At 50.6% G+C, this 20,464-nt stretch overlaps 1 protein-coding gene across 1 annotated transcript in view; it reads left to right on the top strand.

Moving 5' to 3' along the window:
- Positions 1-813: 813 nt before the first annotated feature.
- Positions 814-20,464, top strand: part of Kiaa0319 (KIAA0319 ortholog) — a 39,751-nt gene continuing 20,100 nt past the window's right edge. The window contains 9 exon segments of the mRNA XM_076857933.2: positions 814-868; positions 3,994-4,724; positions 5,034-5,220; positions 11,341-11,439; positions 13,049-13,146; positions 14,049-14,136; positions 15,085-15,177; positions 16,004-16,133; positions 20,233-20,461. Coding sequence (XP_076714048.2) covers positions 814-868; positions 3,994-4,724; positions 5,034-5,220; positions 11,341-11,439; positions 13,049-13,146; positions 14,049-14,136; positions 15,085-15,177; positions 16,004-16,133; positions 20,233-20,461 — 1,710 coding nt within the window.

The raw sequence follows: 20,464 nt of genomic DNA, 5'->3' as shown, positions 1-20,464 counted from the left end.
TGGAGCATTATGTTTGTGTCATCATCTCACAGGTCTGGGCTGTGAGATACTGAATACACAAGTGGAAAACGGCCAGACCATATCTAAAAGTAGGACCTTGAGCCATAACCTGCAGCAATAAACTCGACAAACCTGCCACCCAGGAAGCGGCCTGCTATCAGCAAGACTTGTAGGAAGCCAGAGTGCTAACTCTAATAATTCAGGAAGCTAAACAATAACTTCTGCAACAATTAATCCTACATGGCCAGGACTCCATCGGTGACTGATAGCTTCCCTGTTTTTTTATGTCTTCTTCCAACTCAGGACCGACCTGAGAAAGCCACCCATGTTCCCTGCTCCATCACACAGGATGCCGCACTTCTAGGTAGCTGTGCGCTGCTTTTGCACGTCATGCCAGCAGCTGCCAGGCAGTGCACACTGAAGCTGTTCCCCTTTTCCACCTTAAAACCTTCCCGGTCCCCTGTTTGCATTTGAGTATGTGCCAAGCACCGATGATGGTGGCCGGGTCCTTTGCCGTACAAGTCTGAGTTCATTGCTTTGCTCTTCTCCTTTGGTGGGTTTTTGCTATTTCCACAGCCCACTGACGCAAGCTTCTTGGAACTGTACTCACCCTTTGAACCAGCTCCTCTGGACGGTTGGCTGCCTGGAATGTGACTCTGAGGGTGTTTGGGCCAGCTTTGTTGTTTGCACACTCACCCACTCTGTTCTCCTTCCTGTCTCTTTTCTGTTTTCCCTTTGAAGACCTAGAGGCCAATCTGGCTGTACCCGAGGTGCTGCCTCTGAAGGCTGCCATCACCCTCTGCGAGCTGCGGAATGGTGCCCCCTGCAGTTTCACTGGCTTCACTGCTGCTGGTGGTGACCCTGGCAGGTAGGAGACCAGGGCTGGGAGCTTGTGCCACTGGGCCTTGTCTGAAGTAACTCAGGTCCACTCAACACCAGGGTGCGGTGTTTTTGCTTTCCAGTAGACTTGGTTTTTGTGTAAAAAGCAGCCCTTATGCATAAGTGGTTTTCTGAAGAGATTTCTTTTTCTTGGGCATGCCAGGCAAGCACGCTACCAGCTTGCATCCCTGGTTTTATAGAAACTGGAATTTAAATTTTTTAACCTCATGAACTTGCCACTTCTTGGAACTGTACTCACCCTTTGAACCAGCTCCTTTGGACGGATGACTGCCTGGAATGTGGGAAAATAAAATCACATTTAATATATCTTAGGAAAAATTTGTATTTGTAGACTTACAAGACTTACATCATAGATATTTCTGGAAGTATCAGACTCTTCTTTTCTCATAGGTATTTATTTTTATTATACTCAATTTGCTTATAGTGGATGCACTTGCACCATAAAATCACTGGAGACTCTCAGCTCTGATGGCCCAGGACACCAGCTGAACCAGGGAGAGGGCACCAGGGGTTGAGGATGGAGACACACTGGGAAAACTGTTTATTTACAGACTTGTCAGCCATAGCGAGGCCATGATGAGGACAGCCTGAGACCTTTGTCCTGGGGTCTGCACTCCAGGTCTGCTGAGTCAGAACTCCTAGGGCTCAGAGATCTGGGGTTTCAGCTAGCACCTGGTGGTGGTTCAGAAGACCTAAATTTTGGGAAGCACTATTTAAGATGATGCAAGGGCCACTTTGGGAAGTCCTGCCCATCATGCTAGTTTACCGCCCCCATCTACTCCTGTCACCGCTAGTGTGCAAGACAGAATGTTCAGCATGCTCTGAAAAATGCTGTCATTAATATTAATGTGTAGACATCCATTTTTAAAAACCAAAGGAACATTTTCCCATTCCTTTTTGTTCTTTTTTTTTTTTTTTGAGAAGACAACCAAGTTAATGAAATTAATGATTGTAGGGTTCTACATAATTAAGACCAAATAGGTTTTAGAGAGATGCTGGCTCTGTCTGCCATTTTCTTTTGAGGTACTGTCCACTAGTTTACAAATTCAGTGACTAAGTAATTGAGTCCCAATAATGTTATTTGCAATTTGCCTTTGTTAAGTGCTAATCAACGATTTTATTGTTGACAGTCAAATGCCTACAATGTTCATGGGTTGGGTTAGGATTTCAGAGCATACAAATACTTACAGTTCCTTGGTTCCTTCAGTCAAGGAGCCGTAAAGATGGTGAAGTGATCATGAAACTTGGACAAAGGAAAAATGATTTGGTTGTCAGGAGCCACCTTCCTAGTTTCCTTATTTAGCAGTGACTTGTCTGCTTAAGTTTTGCAGAACATAGGAATGGTCTGCCCCGCAGTCTCCTCCAGCCCAGTTGAAACTGGCTAAGCTTGAGTTGAAGATGTCCCCCACAGGAAGTTGTCTTCACCCCTATAACTATGTGTGCTCCAAGGTCACAGCTTTCCCTATGTGGTGGTTCCTGTGACACAGTTTAAAAGTTGGCTCTTGAGCTTTCTGGGAGCCAAGGCCAGAAATGAACATGATTTTTCTCTGAATCACTTTGTCCAAAGGAGATGACCCAACTATTTCTCAAGAGAATGAAAGCATATCTTGGCATTCATGTGTGAAATAATGGGTCTAGCTTGGGTCTTCATTTAAAGGCCACTCAGAGATGTGGTGATACCTCTAAACACAGTGGTTTTGAGAGTGGAGTTGGGAGTGGGAGATTCTCTCAATTCTTCACCTCTCATCATCTTTGATCTTGATGAGATGCTATTTTGTGATACTCAGCTGGAGTATATCACTACTTTCTCCATATCACAGATGAAGCTCTTTTCTGGAAAATAAAAGGACAAAACTATTTGAATGATTTTAAATAGTAGACATACGTTTGAGAAGTGCCACTTCATTTTAGTGTGTTGCTATCTTATGCACTGAAGAAGAAACACATCTAAGATATCTAAATCGTATTAAATTGGACTAAACAGGGAATGGAGGTGTTGCTCAGGGGCAAGGCCCTGGGTTCCATCTCCAGTGCCAACAAATAAATAGGACTAAATAGTATTTTCATAGAGTCAAGGTTTGGCTTTGGGTTATTTTAAAACTTATGGTGTATGCAGGGAAACATAAAAATAATTCCTAGGTTGTGTATAGCCTTTTACACTATTTCCAGTTAGAACAACCTCTGACATTCCTTCATATGAAAAAAAAAACTCAATTATTTAAAGAATCATTAGTGATGAACCTAACTAGGGAGGAAATCCCTTGTCATTCTGAGTTCTGCAGCAAAACTTTAATACAATGCTTTTAAAATCATATGTGGCCAGGCCAGTTTGTTTTTGTGTCCAATCTGTCATGGACTGATTTTTTCTGTAAAATACCAAACAAATAAGAATACAAGGAAAGTGATTTTGCCCTTGAATTTCAGGCAATGACACCTTTCTATAGAAGATTCTCAAAGCTGGTCTGACATGGAGTTGGTGGGAGCAAGTTATAGTAGACCCCTTCAGTAGTGCCATCGCCTGCAGTAGTTACTGCCTTCTTCTGGCATTGAGAATCTGATTAAGACTACTTGGTTCTAGATATGTACAGAGAACGACCTTTCCTCAATCTTGGATATTTCCCTGTTGACTGATCTGTCATCAGAATAACCTGTGAAATTAAAAAAAGAAAAGAATCAATTGCCAACTGCAACCAAAACCCCAAAGATGTGATGCTGTTCCCAGAAGTAAACCTGTGTAACTTAATTTTACGGGAAGAGCAAAGTATTGTGAATGATGTAAAACGATATGCACGTGGAGAAGAAGGTTTCTGCTCACTGAAGGGCATGGAGTTGTGAGGCGCTGGAAGACTGCATGGTGTGTGGACAGGTGGAAGGGCCTGCGGACGGAAGGTGGAAGGACGAGGGGTGGATGGGTGGGTGAGTGGAAGACGGATACGTGGGGGAAGGTAGCTAGCTTGGTGGATGGACTGTGACGTTGCAGTGGTCTTTCTATAGGAGACAGGGATTCCCAGGCTGCAGGGACCAGGAGTCCCGCTTCCAGAGTGGCATGCCTGCAGGGCGCCTCTATCCTTACTGTGGACTGCCTCCTCGCAGGGGGTGCCCGTCAGCAGTGCAGCGAGGGCAGGACCTACTCCAACGCTGTCATTCCGGCCAACCTGGAGACCATCAGAATCGTGCCAGTGCCTCAGACCCTCTCCCTGGGGGCCTGCACGGCCGCGTGCTGCGACCTGCCCAGCTGCGACCTGGCCTGGTGGTTCGAGGGCCGCTGCTTCCTGGTGAGCTGCCCGCAGGAGAACTGTGCGCCCCAGAAGACTGGCCGGCTCAGGTCGTACCTCGAGTTTGTGCTCAGGCCCGCGGGGAGGCCCGCGCCGCTGCTGGACTACGGGGAGAGGATGCTGAGCCGGGCAGCCGCCGCGGGGGCCTGGGGGGACCCGGCCGAGGGTACCAGGGAGGACTTGTTCCTTGGAGGCCAAGGCCAAGGCCGGGGCATGGAGGGGATGGCGGGGATGGCTGAGCCCTCCGATGACGACGGGGAGATGGAGCCCAGTCTCCTGCAGCCCAGCCCCAAGCCAGGCCCCAGCGGGAGCGCCGAGCCCGCGGCCTGGAGCCTGCAGCCCGGAGGCGACGGCCACAGCCCCGCGGCGTCCTCGGAGAAGCCGCAGGACCCGGGGCGCCCCTCGCGGAAGGACTCGGCCGGCTCCGCGGCCCCCGAGCACAGCCCGGACAGCAGCCATCCGCCTCCCTCGGCCGCCACGCCCCCTCCCGGCCGGGCGCTGGGGAAGGGGGCGGCTTCTCCGCGAGCCCGCGGCGACTCCGGGCGCCAGGTGGGTGTGCGCGGGGCGCGAGGTGGGTGTGCGCGGGGCCTGCGCAGGGCGCGAGGTGGGTGTGCGCGGGGCGCGAGGTGGGTGTGCGCGGGGCAGGCTGCGCGCGTCGCCGGGCCCCTCTCGAGGCACCTGCCTGGCCTGGAGCAGAAAAAGTGACCGTCTCGCGGAGCCTTTCAGAGAACAAACCCTCTGCCCCTTTGCGGTGCTTCCGTAACAGAAAAGAAAGTTGGTGACATTGCATTGCTCGAGGAGTTCGCTGGTTTATCAGACTTTTTTTTTTTTTTTTTTTTTTTTTGAATGATCTCGCAGGTGCTGAAGCCTTCCCAGAGTCCTTCTGCCAGCCTGGGGTTCAGGCCAGCCGCCCTGGAGGAAAGCTCTGCTCCCACAGCCACCCCGCAGAGCGCAGAGTGCAGCATCCCAACCGTCCCCAGTAGTGCTGTCCCTCCTGGGTCCACTCCTGGGCCACCCGTATCTCCTACCGCTGCTCCCAGGACAGGTAATCCCAACTGGAAGGACTGTGCTGAACACACGGTAGAGTACGGCAGCACAGCTTTTAGAGTTTGCTGTTTCCTCCAGGCTTGGCTCTGAGCAGCTGCCGTGTGCCAGCAGCAGTGCTGGGTGCTGGCCGTAAAAGATGAGGGAGACCTTGTCGCCCCCTCGGCGGCGCCGCAGTCCAGGAGAGGAGGCGGGCCGCTGTGCCCTCAGGCCGGATAGAATCTGTCAGTGCTGCGAGGCTGCTGTGGGAGCCCAGTCCTCCTAGAGGAGGTAACACTGGCATCGAGTGCACCCGCTAAAATGGGTCTGGAGAGCAACGTGTCATGTCGTAGTGACAATGGAACTCACTGAGGCTTGCAGAAGCCAGGGACTCTGCTCAGCACTTCCACCGCAGGGAGTTTGGACTTTCCCTGGAAAGTTTCGACAATGCCGTTCTTTGAAATAAAGCTGACAATAAATTAACAGAAAAAATGAACAAAAAATTCATTAACATGGAGAAACAGAAGCCAGACATAAAATATGAGGCTGAAACATAGGCCTTTTCATGGGGACAGGGAGGCAGGCAAATAGGAAATTTGGGGGGGTGGGGGAATAGTGAATTATTTTTAGGGTGATAAATGGGCTCAGAAGAACTGACAGTGGCCTAGTTCCTCTGGGTTCTAGATGTGATATTTGAGTTTCAGTCTGATGGCCAGTGTGTGGGCAGTGAGAATTCACAAAGACCAGCCTTCAGGGAGGTGATTTGGAGGAGGATCACTGGGAAGCACAGCAGGGACAGGTCAGAGGGGGTCTGGGCTCACATGCACTTCTGAGTTTTTCATTCCCTTTGGTGGGCACTTTGCTAGGAGTGGTTTAGGCCAAGCAAGGAGCGACTAGAAGACTGCTGTGCCTTGCCCATTATGCTTAGGGTGCATGTCCAAATGCTTATTTCCGGTTTGACTCTGGGTTCATGAGATGCAAGTAAAGAGTATGAGGTCTTAGACTGGAGCTTTCCCTTATTATGTTACTGTGGGTCAGATTTGGGTCTCTGCGGATGCTCCTCAGGATGGTTGGGCAATCTGTTGAAAACCAGGATCTTGTTTATTCTTCAGGGGAAGTTAGCTTCTCCGATACCACAACAGGCAGGATAAAAGGAAGGCCCTTAGCCTCAGTCACCTCTGCTAATAGAGGTGGGTGGAGCCTGGGACAGGCCCCTCATCCAACCTTCTTGAGTCTTCCTCCTGTGCAATGAGTTTAATCACATCTGGTTTATAAGATTGTGGTTCTAAGAAGACATGGCAGTTGTGTTCCAGTTTGGGCAACCCAATCAGGTAGAAAAATGCTTTGCAGACAGCCTGCCCTTACACAGGGAGTGGAAAGAAGGAAAGGCCAGATTGAAGACCTTAGCCCATTTGCCCCATTGGGTACCTCAGATCCCTGATTAGGAAACCGGTTTCAACTTCCTCTCCATTGGTTACTTTAGGAAGCCTAATTAGAATACTGTCCAATTTACCCCACTGGTCATTTTAAAATACTGCACCTGCAGTGGGAGTTGTCATGGTTAAGGGACACTGTAAAGAAGGACATGACTGGTCTCCCTGTCTTTGCCTCCAATGGCATCCTTCTGTTACCCTGCTCTGCCATTTTGGAGTCCCTGAACTCCTCTGTAAGACCTAACACCGTGGCAAGCATTCTGGGGTGGCACGTTCTTCCTCCATAGACCCAGAAAGGAGGAAGAGCCCATGGACTGTGTATTGCAGAGGCCTCAGTGAGGAATGAAAGGCTTCTATTAGATTGTCTAATAAAGAAGTCTTACGCTATGGAAGACCTGAGTGTCGTGTTTACTGAGCTTTCCTGTGGTGATGTATTTTGAGGATTATGTTCTGTTGAGCAAGAATAAAATCAACCTAGTTGAGAATAAAGAAGACTGCATTTTTATGGGGCTAATTAGGATTGCAATCTGAGAAAAAATAGATCCTCGAAGTCTTAACAATGTGCTCCAGGGTTTTACAAAATGGTGGCTATATTTAGAGTCTAAAAGCACAAGAGAGGCCTGGTCATTACATCACTGGTCGGTCAGGAACTGACTGGTGCTGGCAGAAGGTAAGGTTGGTGTGGATTCCATCCCTGATAGTTGGGGGGTGAGAAGGAGGGCTCCCTGTCCAGCAGGTCAGCAGCGGCTCCAGTCCGACTTGTCTTAGACCTGACCAACAAGGCCCTGCTGACTCGTTTTCAGAGCCCTGAGCCAATGATACTCAATTTTGATGTTTTTTTTTTCTTGACACCTCTTTACCTTTTTAATTTACTTTGATCCTGAGCTTCAGAAAGAGCTAATGGTGGAAGAGAAGCTGTGTGGAATATGGAAAAGGAAACTGGCCTTGGAATCAGGATCCTTGGGTTCTAACAGTCCTACTGTCAATGAGAATAAACTCTGCTTTCAGGAAATAAGAAAGTAGTTTATTTTGAGTCAAATATTAGTGGCCATGGCCCAGGAGCACAGATTTGGGTCACCCTGAATGACATGCTCCTCCATGAAAGAGATTAACCTTCACAGCCAAAGCACAAAGAAAATGATAAATCAATGTATTCAATGAACACTGTGGGGACATTAGGTGGGTGGCTACAGTAAAGCAGAAAAGCTTGTGACCAGAATTTTAGAGTTAAGGCCCAGCTCGGGGGTCTCAACAGACTAGATCCAGCCACCCATCTGAAGGACCAATCCAAGAGCCCACCAGTGGCAAAGACAGGGAAGCAATGTGTAGCCCACCAGAGACACAAGGAGACCCACATCCTCAGTCCTGTCTTGCTGGGGGCTGTCATGAGCATAGACCAGGGATCAGAGTTAAGGAGTCTTGGTCAAACTGATACCGCCGGTCACGGGTCACGAGTTCTGCTCCCTCAAATGTTGAAGTTTGAACATTAGAGAAGCATGCCGAGGCAAGCACATAAAGCAGGGTTTATTTTAAAAGGGGAAACATGGACTTCTCTCTGGAGGCAGAAGGGGCCACAGCTGGTGTCCTGGTATCCCAAGAAGGAGGTGTTGTGCCCTTTTCTATGTCCCAGGCTTCCTCTGTTCTCCTGCCTTCTCCCTCTTCTCTTTCTCCTTCCTACCTAAGTGACTAGGTCCAGGAGTGCTGGGTGGGATGCCCAAAAGGTGGGGAACAGGTGGGCTGAAGGGGGAAGGGCAGGGTGGAGCAGCTCAGGACACATTAATTTACAATTAGCTCCCTGTAGGGAGGGGCAATTCCTGGGACAGGTGACCTTAGCAACAGGTTGGAGCAGGGACAGGTTCTGGATAAGGGTGGAGTAAGGGCTCTGAAGGAGTTAACATCTCAATCCCTCAGGGGACAGTCTCCAACTACTGGACTCACTCAAATTGGCCTGACTGGATCTGACCTGACTGGATTTCCCTACTATACTGCCTGTCTAATTCTGACTTCAAAACTGTTACCGAAACTCCATCAGTGTCCCCAGGGCCAATCCAGTCAGGAGGACAGGATTTTGACAAAAAGGAGTTTTATTGCTTTACCAGTCAAGGAGAAGCACAGGGGAGTTCTGTGCAATTCCCAGGGTACAGGGGTTTTTAAAGAGGTGATTTAAAGCTACATCTGTGTGTTCCCTGCTGGAGTTGTAATTCCCTTGTTAATTTGGGAGATACTCATTTCTGAGATCTTCTAGTGCCATCCCCAAAGTCTGGATTACTTGTTCCTGTGGTGGCTGAGTGCTCAGGACAGATAACTCTGTCTAGGGTGGGGAAGAAAGGTAACCCTGTTTCCCCTGAGATTAGGGAGGAGCTGGGAAAGAGGAAGAGGAAGAAGCACATCCATTTAAAAATTAAGTCCCAGTGGTCGAGTAGTAAGGGTTAATTCAAAGCATAGGGTGGGCCACTGTTATAAAACTGGTCTGGTTGATTATTATCCCAGGGTTGGTTGGGGGAGGGTGGTTGTTTCCTGGTCAGTAGAGATATTTGTCCATCTGACCTGTTATTGTGGAATCTAAGCTGATGGCAGGACAGAAGGTCTTAAAGCAAAAGGGACAGATTCAAAATGGGGATTGTTAAACCATGAGACAAAGACCACCGACTCCAATTGAAATCAAATTAAAGCAAGCTTGTAATTCCACCTGGCCCGGGCTGTCTCTCCAGAAACCCGTGGGAATAGAAGATAGCTCCCCAGCTCTGTAGGAGCACAGCTTTATAGCACAGAAAGTTGCAAAAAGTGTGTGTGTGTGTGGTGGGGGGTGTCTTGAGAACTTACAGATAACAGGATTTTGACAAGCATAACACAAAGGCAGGTAGTAAGTTAATGCTCTAAATGATTCAGCACTTAGGGAGTAAATTTAGGTCCCGACCTCAGAATTTATGAGGCGCCACTAGAGTTTCAGAGAGGGTTGTTATCTGGTCAGGGAAAGCCAGGCATGGGTGAGTTCAAGGCACAGGCAGGCATTCCAAGCAAGTTTAGAAATCGCAGTAATTTATAGTAAAGCCAACATGAACTTTTCATGCCTTTGTGACGAGGTGGCTCCCAATCTTAAGAGGGAATTAGGCTGGGTGTATCAGGATTAGAGCCAGGTATGGTGGCTCGCACCTGTAATCCCAGCTACTTGGAAGGCCAAGGCAGAAAGGTTGCAAGTTCAAGATCAGCCTCTGCAACTTATAAAGACTCTCAAATAAAACATAAAAAGGGCTGGGGATGTGGCTCACAGCTAGGGTGCCTCTGGGTCCATCCCAGTACTCCCCTCCCCTAAATGGAGGGAGAGATGCTGAGTTTTATCCTGCTGTGAATTCCCCATCAAGCACCTGCGCACAGCTGCAGGCCCAAGAGTCAGTGCTTTTGGCAACAGCAGCCTGGAAGTCCTTGTAACAGTCCTTCTTACAGGTTTCAGATGTTAGAGCGAGCTCAGCTTAGGGTCCGTGGGGGCTAGAGGTCTATTAGCTCAAAACCACTCTGAGAAGTTCACTAGTCTGGAGAACGTGGGTGGTACACAGAGGGTAGAAGTAAATGGCTGTATTTCTCAAGGGACTGGCAACCCAAGGAAACTGTGGCTCCAAACCTGCCGCGTTCCATGTCTGCACAGTCACAGTGGCCCTCAGCCTAGGCCATGCCGTCTGCAGGATCTTTAACAGAGGCCATTTCTTCAGGACCTGTGGCTTCATACCACCGTGTAAGGTTGGGAGGATGACATGGTTTTTTGGAAGCCTTTGGAGCAGTGCTTGGCCAGTTCAATCTGGTATTGAAATCAGTATATCTAATTAAATCCTGGTGGACCAGTTAAGCATTGGCTAGTTATCCAGGTGACCCCGGACAGCTTGTTGTGCCTCTCCGGGGCTCCGTTTCCCCACTGTGGCACAGGGGCCTGGACAGTGAGAGTGACAGGAGGGGGGGCCCAAGGAGGGCTCCAGGCCTCTCAGTGGCTCCGGGGCCTGGGACTGAGGGCCGCGGGGGCCTGCCTGAGCCCCCTGTGCCTCCAGCGTCTCCCCGTGGCTGAAACCTCTGGTGAGGGCTCAGATTTTGTTTTCACTGTTTTTTTTTTTTTTCTGCATTGTGTTTTGACACATCAAAATGTGGTTTATGAGTGACACTAGTGTCCAGCCCAGCAGGCCTGCGAACCGTGGCAGGACTGCAGTGGGGGCGACCCTGGCGCCAAGCCCAGGAGCACTGTTCCAAGTGCTGAGTGGTGCCCCGTGCTCCTGTTGGAGCCCCTGTCCCTGCCGCTTGAGCTAAAGTGGCCTTTTCATATATCGAGGCTGCCTGAATCTCCTCCTGGCTGCCCAGAACTGCGTGTGTGATCTGCGGCTCAGGAACTCTCATGACTACAGAAGGGGACCCCAGGAAACCTGGGGCGGTGGGAGACAGACCCACTCCGCAGCCTGCGCCTGGTTCCAGAGACTCACTCGACCTGATGTGCTCTTCCCAGCACCAGCCCACCTAGATGGCTCTGCCTCACAAAGTCTGTCTCGCAGCACAGCAAGGGCACAGTTCAGTTACTAACCGGGGGCAAAAGTGACTTCCATAAAATCATGAGGCACGATTACAAAACCGTGTTGTTTTGTTTCATTGAATCTAAGAACAAACCTGTTGGGGGGCAGGCATGGGAGTGGGCACATCATGTGAGGGCATGCATGGCCCTGACTACCTTTCAGTGGAAGAACTGTGGGTGTCAGCGGGAGACAGCCTGGTCGTGACCTGGCCCCAGGACCAGGTGGAGCTGAAGGCCTCCGTGGTACCAGTGCCACCTGCAGGTGAGTCTGACTTTCCTCTGTGACCTTCTCAGAAAGGGCGAGTCGGGGTGGGGGTGGGTGTTCTCCCGGAGCAGGTCTTTAAAGTTGTTTTCACAACTCTGAGCAACAGCACCAAGCAAGCTTCTGAGGGAAGGCTAGGCTTGGATGATCATGAGCAAGGAAGTTCTTCAAACAGTTTTTTTTTTGGGGGGGGGGGCGGGCGGGGTACCGGGATTGAACTCAGGGGCCCTCAACCACTGAGCCACATCCCCAGCCATTTTTGATATTTTATTTTGAGACAGGGACTTGCTGAGTTGCTTAGGGCCTCTCTAAATTGCTGCCTCAGCCTCCTAAGCCACACCACGGCCCGGCTTCAGTCCTGAATGGAGTAAGAGATAACAGGCACTGCATAACCTTTAATTGCTCAGGATGGAAAACTCTTTCCGCTGTGGAAAGCAGAACACCACGTGAGAGCAGGGTGTCAGGTAGCAGAGCTCCATCTGTGGGGACTTATGGAGCCCAGGAAATTCCCCGGGAGGAGGGAAGCAGTGTGTGACCAAAGGTTTGTTTGCAGACACCTCATGCCAGCTGTTCAAAAAAGGTCCAGAGTGCTTTCTGTAGGAGTCCAGAGCTCTGTTGGCCAGTGGACACTTGACCTGTCCCCAGGTGGTCAAATGCTCTTTTCCCTAAGGTAACTCCTTCTTCAGGGCTTTGGCTGTTTGTCATTCAGTTGGGTTCCTTTGGCTCATTCTCCCATGTGGCTCATTCTCCCATGTGGCTGGGATTTTATAAGCAGAGCCGATACCTCCTGACATGCATTTCAATCCTGAGAGGAGGTACTCATTTTTTCCCTCCTATCTGAAGGTGGGAGATGGCTTTAGCTTAACCTAGAGATGCCCAGTTCATTCTCATATCCTTACATAAACCTTATAAAGATCAAATGGGCTGAGATCCCCTTGCCTTTTATTAACAGGAGAGAAAGTAGAGTGTATTTTCCTCTTAAAACTTACAGGGAGGATCAGACGTAGCACCTGGAAGAAAAGGCTAGCAGTGAGATTGGGAAGGTTTTTTTCTTTGTTGTTGTTTATTGTTTTCTAATTTCTAAACTTTCTATAAGTTATGTTTTCATAATAATAAAAAAATTCCCATTAAGAGGATAGAGAAACTGCCAGTCACGGTGGCTCACACCTGTAATCCCAGCAGCTCAGGAGGCTAAGGCAGGAGGATCTCAAGTTCAAAGCCAACCTCAGCAATTTAGCGGGGGCCTAAGCAACTCAGTAAGACCCTGTCTCTAAATAAAATAAATATAAAAAAAAGGGCTGGGGGTATGGCTCAGTGGTTGAGTTCAATCCCTGGTACCGAGAGAGAGAGAGAGAGAGAGAGAGAGAGAGAGAGAGAGAGAGAGAGAGAGGAGAGAGGGAGGGAGGGAGGGAGGAGAGAGAGGGGGAGAAGTGAGGGGGGGGACAAACGTTGTTCCTCTTTGCTGGGATGGAGGGTGAAGAGGGGTAGGTGGGGTCAGGGTATGAGGTGTCCACACTCCTGGGCTTATGGCTGTCTCCTCCCTCTCAACCCAGGTTATGAAGTGACTGCCCCAAACTCATAACTGCTCATATTTCTTATTTTCTCTCAGAAACAACCTACAACTATGAATGGAGCCTAATAAGCCACCCAGCAGACTACCAGGGTGACATTGAGCAAGGTCACAGGCCTACTCTTCGCCTCTCCCAAGTAGGTAACTGGACCCAGTTGGCACTGTCTTACTGTTGAACCGGGATTCAGGTCTCAGGCAGAGGCCGGGTAGTGCAAGCCTGCAGTCCAGGCCACACAGAGGCTGAGACAGCAGGGCTGCTGGAGCCCATCCAGAAGGAGGACATGCAGCTTAAGCCATGCAGGTAGACTGGGCAGATGGTTACATAAAGGCTTTGGCTAGCATATCTGCTCAGGGGACAGGCGTTGCCCTGCGGCGTCCGCTGTGCAGGGTTAAAGCCTGCGTCCTGATCGCGCAGCTTTGCGGCACAGAGCCATCTGCCCCTCACTTTCCAGTCAGGCGTTCCTCGGAGGTGCCCGTGATTCCACTGCCGTCTCAGATTGCTTTGCCTGTGGGACATTGCTCTGAGATAAGGTCCCCAGGAGGAAGCTGCCCTCTTCCTGATCCTGAGAGACCTGGTTTCCCACAGGGGACCCTGTCGTTGTCACCTCCCGAGACTGCACAGCTGAATTGCCACACCCCTTATGCCACCCCTGGTCACTGAGCTCCATTGCTCAGTGTGCTCCCCAGACCATCAGCGGTTCCAGGCTGGGGACCTGGGTTAGTGGGGCAGTGGCCGGTTCTATCCTCAGCTCTGGGGGAGAAAAAGTGCGTGATCTCCATGCATTTGAGATGTGCTGTCCCCGCTGGCCCATCTCTACACTCAGGCCTCTGTAGGCCTGGGCTGGCTGTGACTAAGCGAAAGGGCCATCCAGCTGACCTCCATGTCCTGGAGTCCAGGTGGCCACCAGACGGCAGTCTCTGAACAGACGGGATCGGGGCTTTCTCCTGAGCCCCTCCTTGCCACACCAGGGATATTCTAGCCCCTCCAGGGTGCATCGGCCAGGGCTCGGCACGCTTCCTGTGTGACTTTATGTTGCAGTTGTCAGCAGGACTGTATACCTTCAAGGTGGCCGTTTCTGGTGAGAAGGCCTCTGGAGAGGGCTTTGTCAACGTCACTGTGAAGCCAGGTAGGTGTGACGGATGGCCTGCTGCTCTGTGGGTCATCTTGATCTTGGCGTCTGGGTGACAGGGCCAGGACGTTGACTTCTACCTTAGGCTCCATGATAGGAAGGCATGTGAGGATCCCAGGTGGCTGTGTTTTTCTACCATCTGAGGACTGCTTAGTACCTGCTGGACTCGCTGTTCGGCCTGCTCAGTTCCAGAGGGGTGGCAGTTGGACCTCAGCCTCCTCTCTGACCTCCATCCACTCCCCTGGCCTCCTGCCCTCGGGGCTCAGCTTCAGCTTGGGAGCAGGGGTGTTTTAAACATATCCACTGGAGCCACCTGACCATGTTAAGCCACCTATACATGTTCCCGGTCGGGGGACAGGTCTGCCGTGGGCTTTGTGTCCACTCCTGGGCTGTAAGTCAGGGCATCCATGTGAATCAGAGCAGGTGGCCTTTGCCCTGGGGCCACAGCCCTGGTCAGTGAGTAGGCCACAAGGGGGCCTGCAGCCTCCAGCACCCCTCAACAGGGCGGGGCTCAGCCTGTGCCACAGAGCTCTGCCAGGTCCCCTCCTCCCTGTCCCCGGTCGGCAGCTTGCCTTCTGCCCACTCTGCATGATCTTTATCACAGCTGGAGCATGGTGGTGGCTTTGGGTACCATCAGTCAAAGATCCAAGACGCAGCCACTCCCAGGAGCTGAAGCCATAGTCTGAACTGCTGCTCTGATGGAGAGACCGACCCAGTGTCATTCCTCCCTGTCCTGCTGGGCCTTGGTCACAGTCAGAAATGTGAGTTTGCAGAGGACACTGACATTCATGGGAAAGTTCTAAAGCTTCAGAACGTTCTCTGGGTTGAGGCCTGCGGGGAGACGCCCTCTTGGCAGGATGTTTCAAATCAGGGTAAAGAGCTGGTGGTCGTGTTGGTGGACCTGTGCGCACAGCCAGGCTCAGGGCTGTCTTTTCTGTCTCACAGCCAGAAGAGTCAACCTGCCTCCCGTGGCCATTGCTTCTCCCCAGAGACAGGAGCTCGCTCCGCCCACGACAGCAGCGCTCATCAACGGCAGTGGTGTGTGTCCCCTGATGCGCCTGGGTTTTGCCCCCACCCCCCAGGATCTGACTGTCCCTGCAGCAGGCCTCGCATTTTGATTCCTCTGATTCAGTGCGGCTTAGTTACAAGAAATCAGAATTATTCTGCCACAGGAACCTCTGGTTTCCTTTAATGAATTTCATGAAACGGGCCCCCTGCCAGGTCTCGATTTCTACGATTCCACGTGAAACATTTTGCTGTGCTTTAAGTGGGAACTTCTCCTGCAGGCTCAGACCTTTCTAGATTCACGCCTTAATAATGCCTGTAGGGAAGCTTTGTCTGAATGACAGAGAGCAGCTCTTCACATGGTCAGCATCGGGGGATCCGGAACCCTGAGTGGGGTCCCTCCTGCAGGGGGCGAGGGGAATCAGCCTCTCCGTGTGCTGCGCTCTTCACACCCGTCTTCTCAAAAAGCAACACCGTCACTGTGCTTCTTAAACATTCACGTCATGGGAACGTCCTCACTCCATCTGCCCAAATCCGGGAGAAAGAGTGATAATTTAGAGAGTAGGAAAATGGTCCTTTCTAATACATAATACGTGCCATTGAGCTCTATACAAGAGTCTCATATAAAATGAATTTAAAGGGGTCTGGGGCTGGGGCTCAGTGGTCAAGCGCTTGCCTGGCATGTTAAGGCACTGGGTCTGATTCTCAGCACCACATGTAAATAAATAAAAATAAAGTTCTATCAACAATTAAAAAAATAAACTCAAAAAATGAATTTAAATTTGGAATTCCATAAGTCACAAAGTTTATGCTTTACTATTCTTGGGTTTCATTCTAGTTTCTGCTTTTGACCTTTTAGGGAGTACAGATGACTCTGAGATAGTGAGCTATCGCTGGGAAGCAGTCAGCGGGCCCCTTGCGGGGCAGCACCTGTCTGACGCCCCCGTCCTGCGCGTGGCTAACCTTGCTCTTGGCAACCACACCGTCAGGCAAGTGGGTCCTGTTGCATTGTTTATCGATTCCCACTACTTACCTTTTGACTGCCTCCTTGAATTGAAGCCTAAAAGTGCTGTGCTTTTTATTCTGTCCACAGGTGAGGTGAATTTGGTCTTCTTGGGGTTCTGGTTGGCACCACCACAGGCTGATTCTCCCCGATTCCTGTGACCTGTTCCCTGGAAGTGTTTGGTTTGGGACTATAACAGAGCACCCTTTTTGCTCTGTTGAGTTACGAAAAAGAAAGCCTGCATCTTCAAAGTGAGGCAGAGTTATGGGGTTGTCTGTTAATTACCTGGCTATTTCAATCTTTCCTTCTCGTGACTTTCTAGGGTACAACTGAAGTAAGGTGAACTGCACATATTTAAACGATGGAACTCAGTGACTCTGGGCCCATGTGCACTCCTGTGAAGCCACCACCCTGATGGAGTTCATGAGCATTTCTATTGCCCCCAAAGCTCCTCTTGCCCTTCCAGGCAGCCACTGACGGGCCTCCTGCTACCGTTGATGATTTTGCATTCTCTAACTTGTGTCCCTGGAGGGCACCGTAGCTGCTCCTCGCCTGCGCGGAGGCTGACCTGTGTCGTCTGCATCACAGGGTTCCCTTGCCTTGGCTGAGTCTATGTGAGCGTGGGGTGCAGGAGCCAAGGAACACCTTCCAGGGTTCGCTGTCGTCAACGGACAGATCAGACAGGAGAAAAGGCCTAAGGCTTAGTAATGTGCCGGGGAGGACGCTCCCGGCCAGGAGGAGGGGACATGGAGGGAACTCGCCCACTCAACACTGCTCAAACTCTGGCCCCTTTGCCTGGCGGGAGGCGAACCACTTGAGGCTCCTGGGCGATTCTTAGGGGAATGAGTCATGCGGGGACCGTTTCAAGGGATGTCCCTCGGTGTGGGCCCATTCCTCAGCCTTCCTCTCTGCCGTGGACAGTGGGTATCAGGGAGGGGAGGGAAGGCAGGTGTGTTCCTTGAGGTAGGTGAGGCCTCAGTGCAGATGAAGGGAATCCAGAGAAAGTCTTTCCCTTTACCCAAAATTGTCCAGTATGCCCCCCAAAAGTCATATACTGGGGTGTTATCTTCTGAGCCCAACAATAGATATGCCATGACTCATTCATCCATTCATCTGCCGTGGACATTTAGGGAATTTTTTTGAGAGGACCTCCCTACATTGTCCAGGCTGGTCTTGAACCCCTGGGCTCAAGCCATCCCCCTGCCTCAGCCTCCCAAGTGTCTGGGGTACAGGTGCACCCCACTCCACCTGCTGAAATCTGGGTTCTCTGTGGCAGAACAACTATAAATACAGCTGCCATGAGCATGTCTCTGGGAGGACATAGATTTGCATTTTGGGGATGGAGACCGAGAGGCAGATGGCCAGGAGGGGAAGGCTGGCTCAATGCAGTTCTCTTTCCCACAGTGGCTCTGCCCTCCGACCTCCCGGGAGTTCTGTCTCCACACTCGTCTCCTGTCTCCCTTGTGACCCTGAGACTCTGCTCCCAGTTATCTCTTTGACCCTATTGACCTTTTGCTCACTTCGCTCTTCTTGATTGGAGCAGAATTTCAGGTGGCTGCCTGAGGTGTTAGACTTAGAGCCGTCCCCATGGGTCTGCAGACCTGGAGTCCGCCTTGGTTTGGGGTCCTTGAGAACCTGCTGGGTTTTATCTTTGACCACAAGGTCCACAGAGGAACTCCAGAGTCTTCTAGGGTTTGCACACAGTTGTGTCAGTTTGTGTTTTAGTTGATTTGAAATGTCAGCTTAGAGATTATTCATCCATTTCACATTCGGATTGCTAAAAGGAAAGAAGGGAGGGAGGGAGGAAGGGATGGGGAGGGGAGGAGAAGGAAGGGGAGGAGAGGGGAGGGGAGGAGAAGGAAGTGCTGCCAAGGGTGTGGAGAAGTGGAAGCCCCAGGGCTGAGGGGGCATGTCCGCCAGGCAGCTGCTGAGAGCACTCGCAGCTCCTCAAAGAGCTGAGACAGAATCACCCGTGACCTAGCGGTTCTGTCTGTGGGCCTACGCCCAGGGACCCGACAGCCGGGACTCCAGTGTTCACCACAGTGTTGTTCACGATGGCCGAGAGGCAGAGGTGTCCTTGCATGGAGCCGAATTTCAGGTGGCTGAAATTTCCATTCATCAACAGATGAATGGAAAAGTAAAGTATGAGATCTGCACATGCCGTTGAGTGATATTCAACTTTAGAAGGGAATGAAATTTTAAAAACAGGAATGAGCCTGATGTAGTAGCACACGCCTGTGATCCCAGCAGCTCGGGAGGCTGAGGCAGGAGGATTGTGAGTTCAAAGCAGCCTCGGCAATTCAGTAAGGCCTGACCAACTTAGTGAGGCCTGTCTCTGAATGAAACTAAAAAGGGCTGGGGATGTGGCCTAGTGGTGAAGTGCCCCTGGGTTCAATCCCTGGCACCCAAAACAATAAAAACACAAACAAACAAACAAAAAACCCAGGAATGAAATTTGGATGGATGGTACAACATAGATAAATGCCAAGAGCATTACGCTAAGGGAAATAAGCCAGACACCAGGACACAAGGGACGGAATCTGATTTCAGGTATCTGAGGTGAACTTCTTCACAGCCCCTTTTCTTTTTAAAAATAATTTTTTTGTAGTTGTAGATGGACATTCGTTTATTTTTTAACGTGGTGCTGAGGATTGAACCCAGTGCCTCACTCATGCTAGGCAAGCGCTCTGCCACTGAGCCCCAGCCCCAGCCCCTCACAGCCAGCCCCTTTCCATTCACAAACAAAAATGTTTTTCTCTTTACATGGATCAAAACATACGGGGTGTTTTGCAACCTACCTTCTATATTTTCTTCTAACAGTTTAAAATTTCGAATCCTTCATGTTCAAATTTTTTATCCATCTAGAATGGGTTGTCTCTCAATTGTGGTTTTCCCCACTGGGCGTTGGTGCCACTCATTGTCCCTCTGTCCCTTCCCAGTCTGCAGGGCACCTCTTTCCTCTAGCAGATGTCCCTGTGGGGGTCTGGTTTGGGCTTTCTCTGCACGTTGGCTGCTGTGGTGCTACAACATAGCAGTCGTTCATGAAGTCAGCCTCGTCATTTCTGTTTGAGCGAACATCTTCACGGCTAAATTTTAGGGTATGAGTGAAACTTCTGGGTCAGAGTTGTGTGTGTTTACAGGTGTTTGAAACTTTATAGACAAATTATTGACTACTTTTTATTTGAGGATTTTCTAATGTGGACTTGGAAACTTTCTGATCTAAAAGCCTAAGGAACTTCAAAAAAGTTATTATTAAAATATTTCTCTATCACTTTAGTTACTTATTAGTATGAAGTTTATGCATGATGAAATGGGAGTTTGGACCTTGGTTGGAGAGAGCAGGCGGGCGGCGGGAGAGGAGGCCCAGGATGCGCAGGCCTAGCACACCTCCCTGAAGCTGCTTCTTGGCCTTCATCCCCACATTCCTGTTCACCCACGTAGCCCTTACCACTGCCCAGCCACCATCGTCCCCCGGGAGGATGGAGTGGCCTTTGGGGGTGTCCTGTTCTTATTTCTACTTTTCCAACTAACTGATTTCATCAGTTAGTACAGGAGGGTCCAGGCTGCTTTCTTTTGGTGGATTGAACATCACTTTGTATTTGCAAGTGTTGAGTCCCAACATTACCTTGCAAAGTGTCCTGAAAACAATTATCTTAAGCTTCTGGAAAGGGTTGAAAAATTAAAGCGCTTCCTAGCTGAAAATCCTCTATGAGTGGGAGCAAAGGGGTGGCCATGCAGGCACTGCCCCCCGTGCTCCAGACTGAAGGCAGAACTTGCCTCGGACGCTGTCCTTCTTAGTCTCAGCTGTGGAGAGCAGCCGCTCTGGCCAGGGGGCCTCTCCACCCAGCATCCCAGAGGCAAGGGAAGCCCCTAAACTAACATGAGAAGATAAACAAAGATGAGTCAACAGGAACAAGAGCAGGCAAAAACGTCCCTGAGTCTGTGTGCTTCTCTAAACTTCATCCTCATTCCTCTTTGCCTGTTCTGAGCCATTCTGGAGACTGTGACCAGGAGCAGCTGAGCTGGCCACTCACGTCCAGGTGTGCAGGCTCCGGCAGAGTCACAGCCTCCTCTCCTTTCTGTAGGTTGACCGTCACTGACTCTGATGGAGCCACCAACTCCACCACTGCCACCCTGATTGTCAGCAGTGCTGTGGACCACCCACCTGTGGCCAACACAGGCCCAAACCAGACCATGACCTGGCCCCAGAACTCCATCACTTTGAACGGAAACGAGAGCAGTGATGATCACCAGATTGTCCTCTATGAGTGGTCCCTGGACCCCAGCAGTGGGGGCAAAGAGGTGGCCATGCAGGCA

Source organism: Callospermophilus lateralis, chromosome 6, assembly GCF_048772815.1.
Source record: "Callospermophilus lateralis isolate mCalLat2 chromosome 6, mCalLat2.hap1, whole genome shotgun sequence".
Lineage (NCBI taxonomy): Eukaryota > Metazoa > Chordata > Mammalia > Rodentia > Sciuridae > Callospermophilus > Callospermophilus lateralis.
Note: the sequence above shows the minus strand (reverse complement) of the source record. Positions and strands in the feature narration are given on the sequence as shown.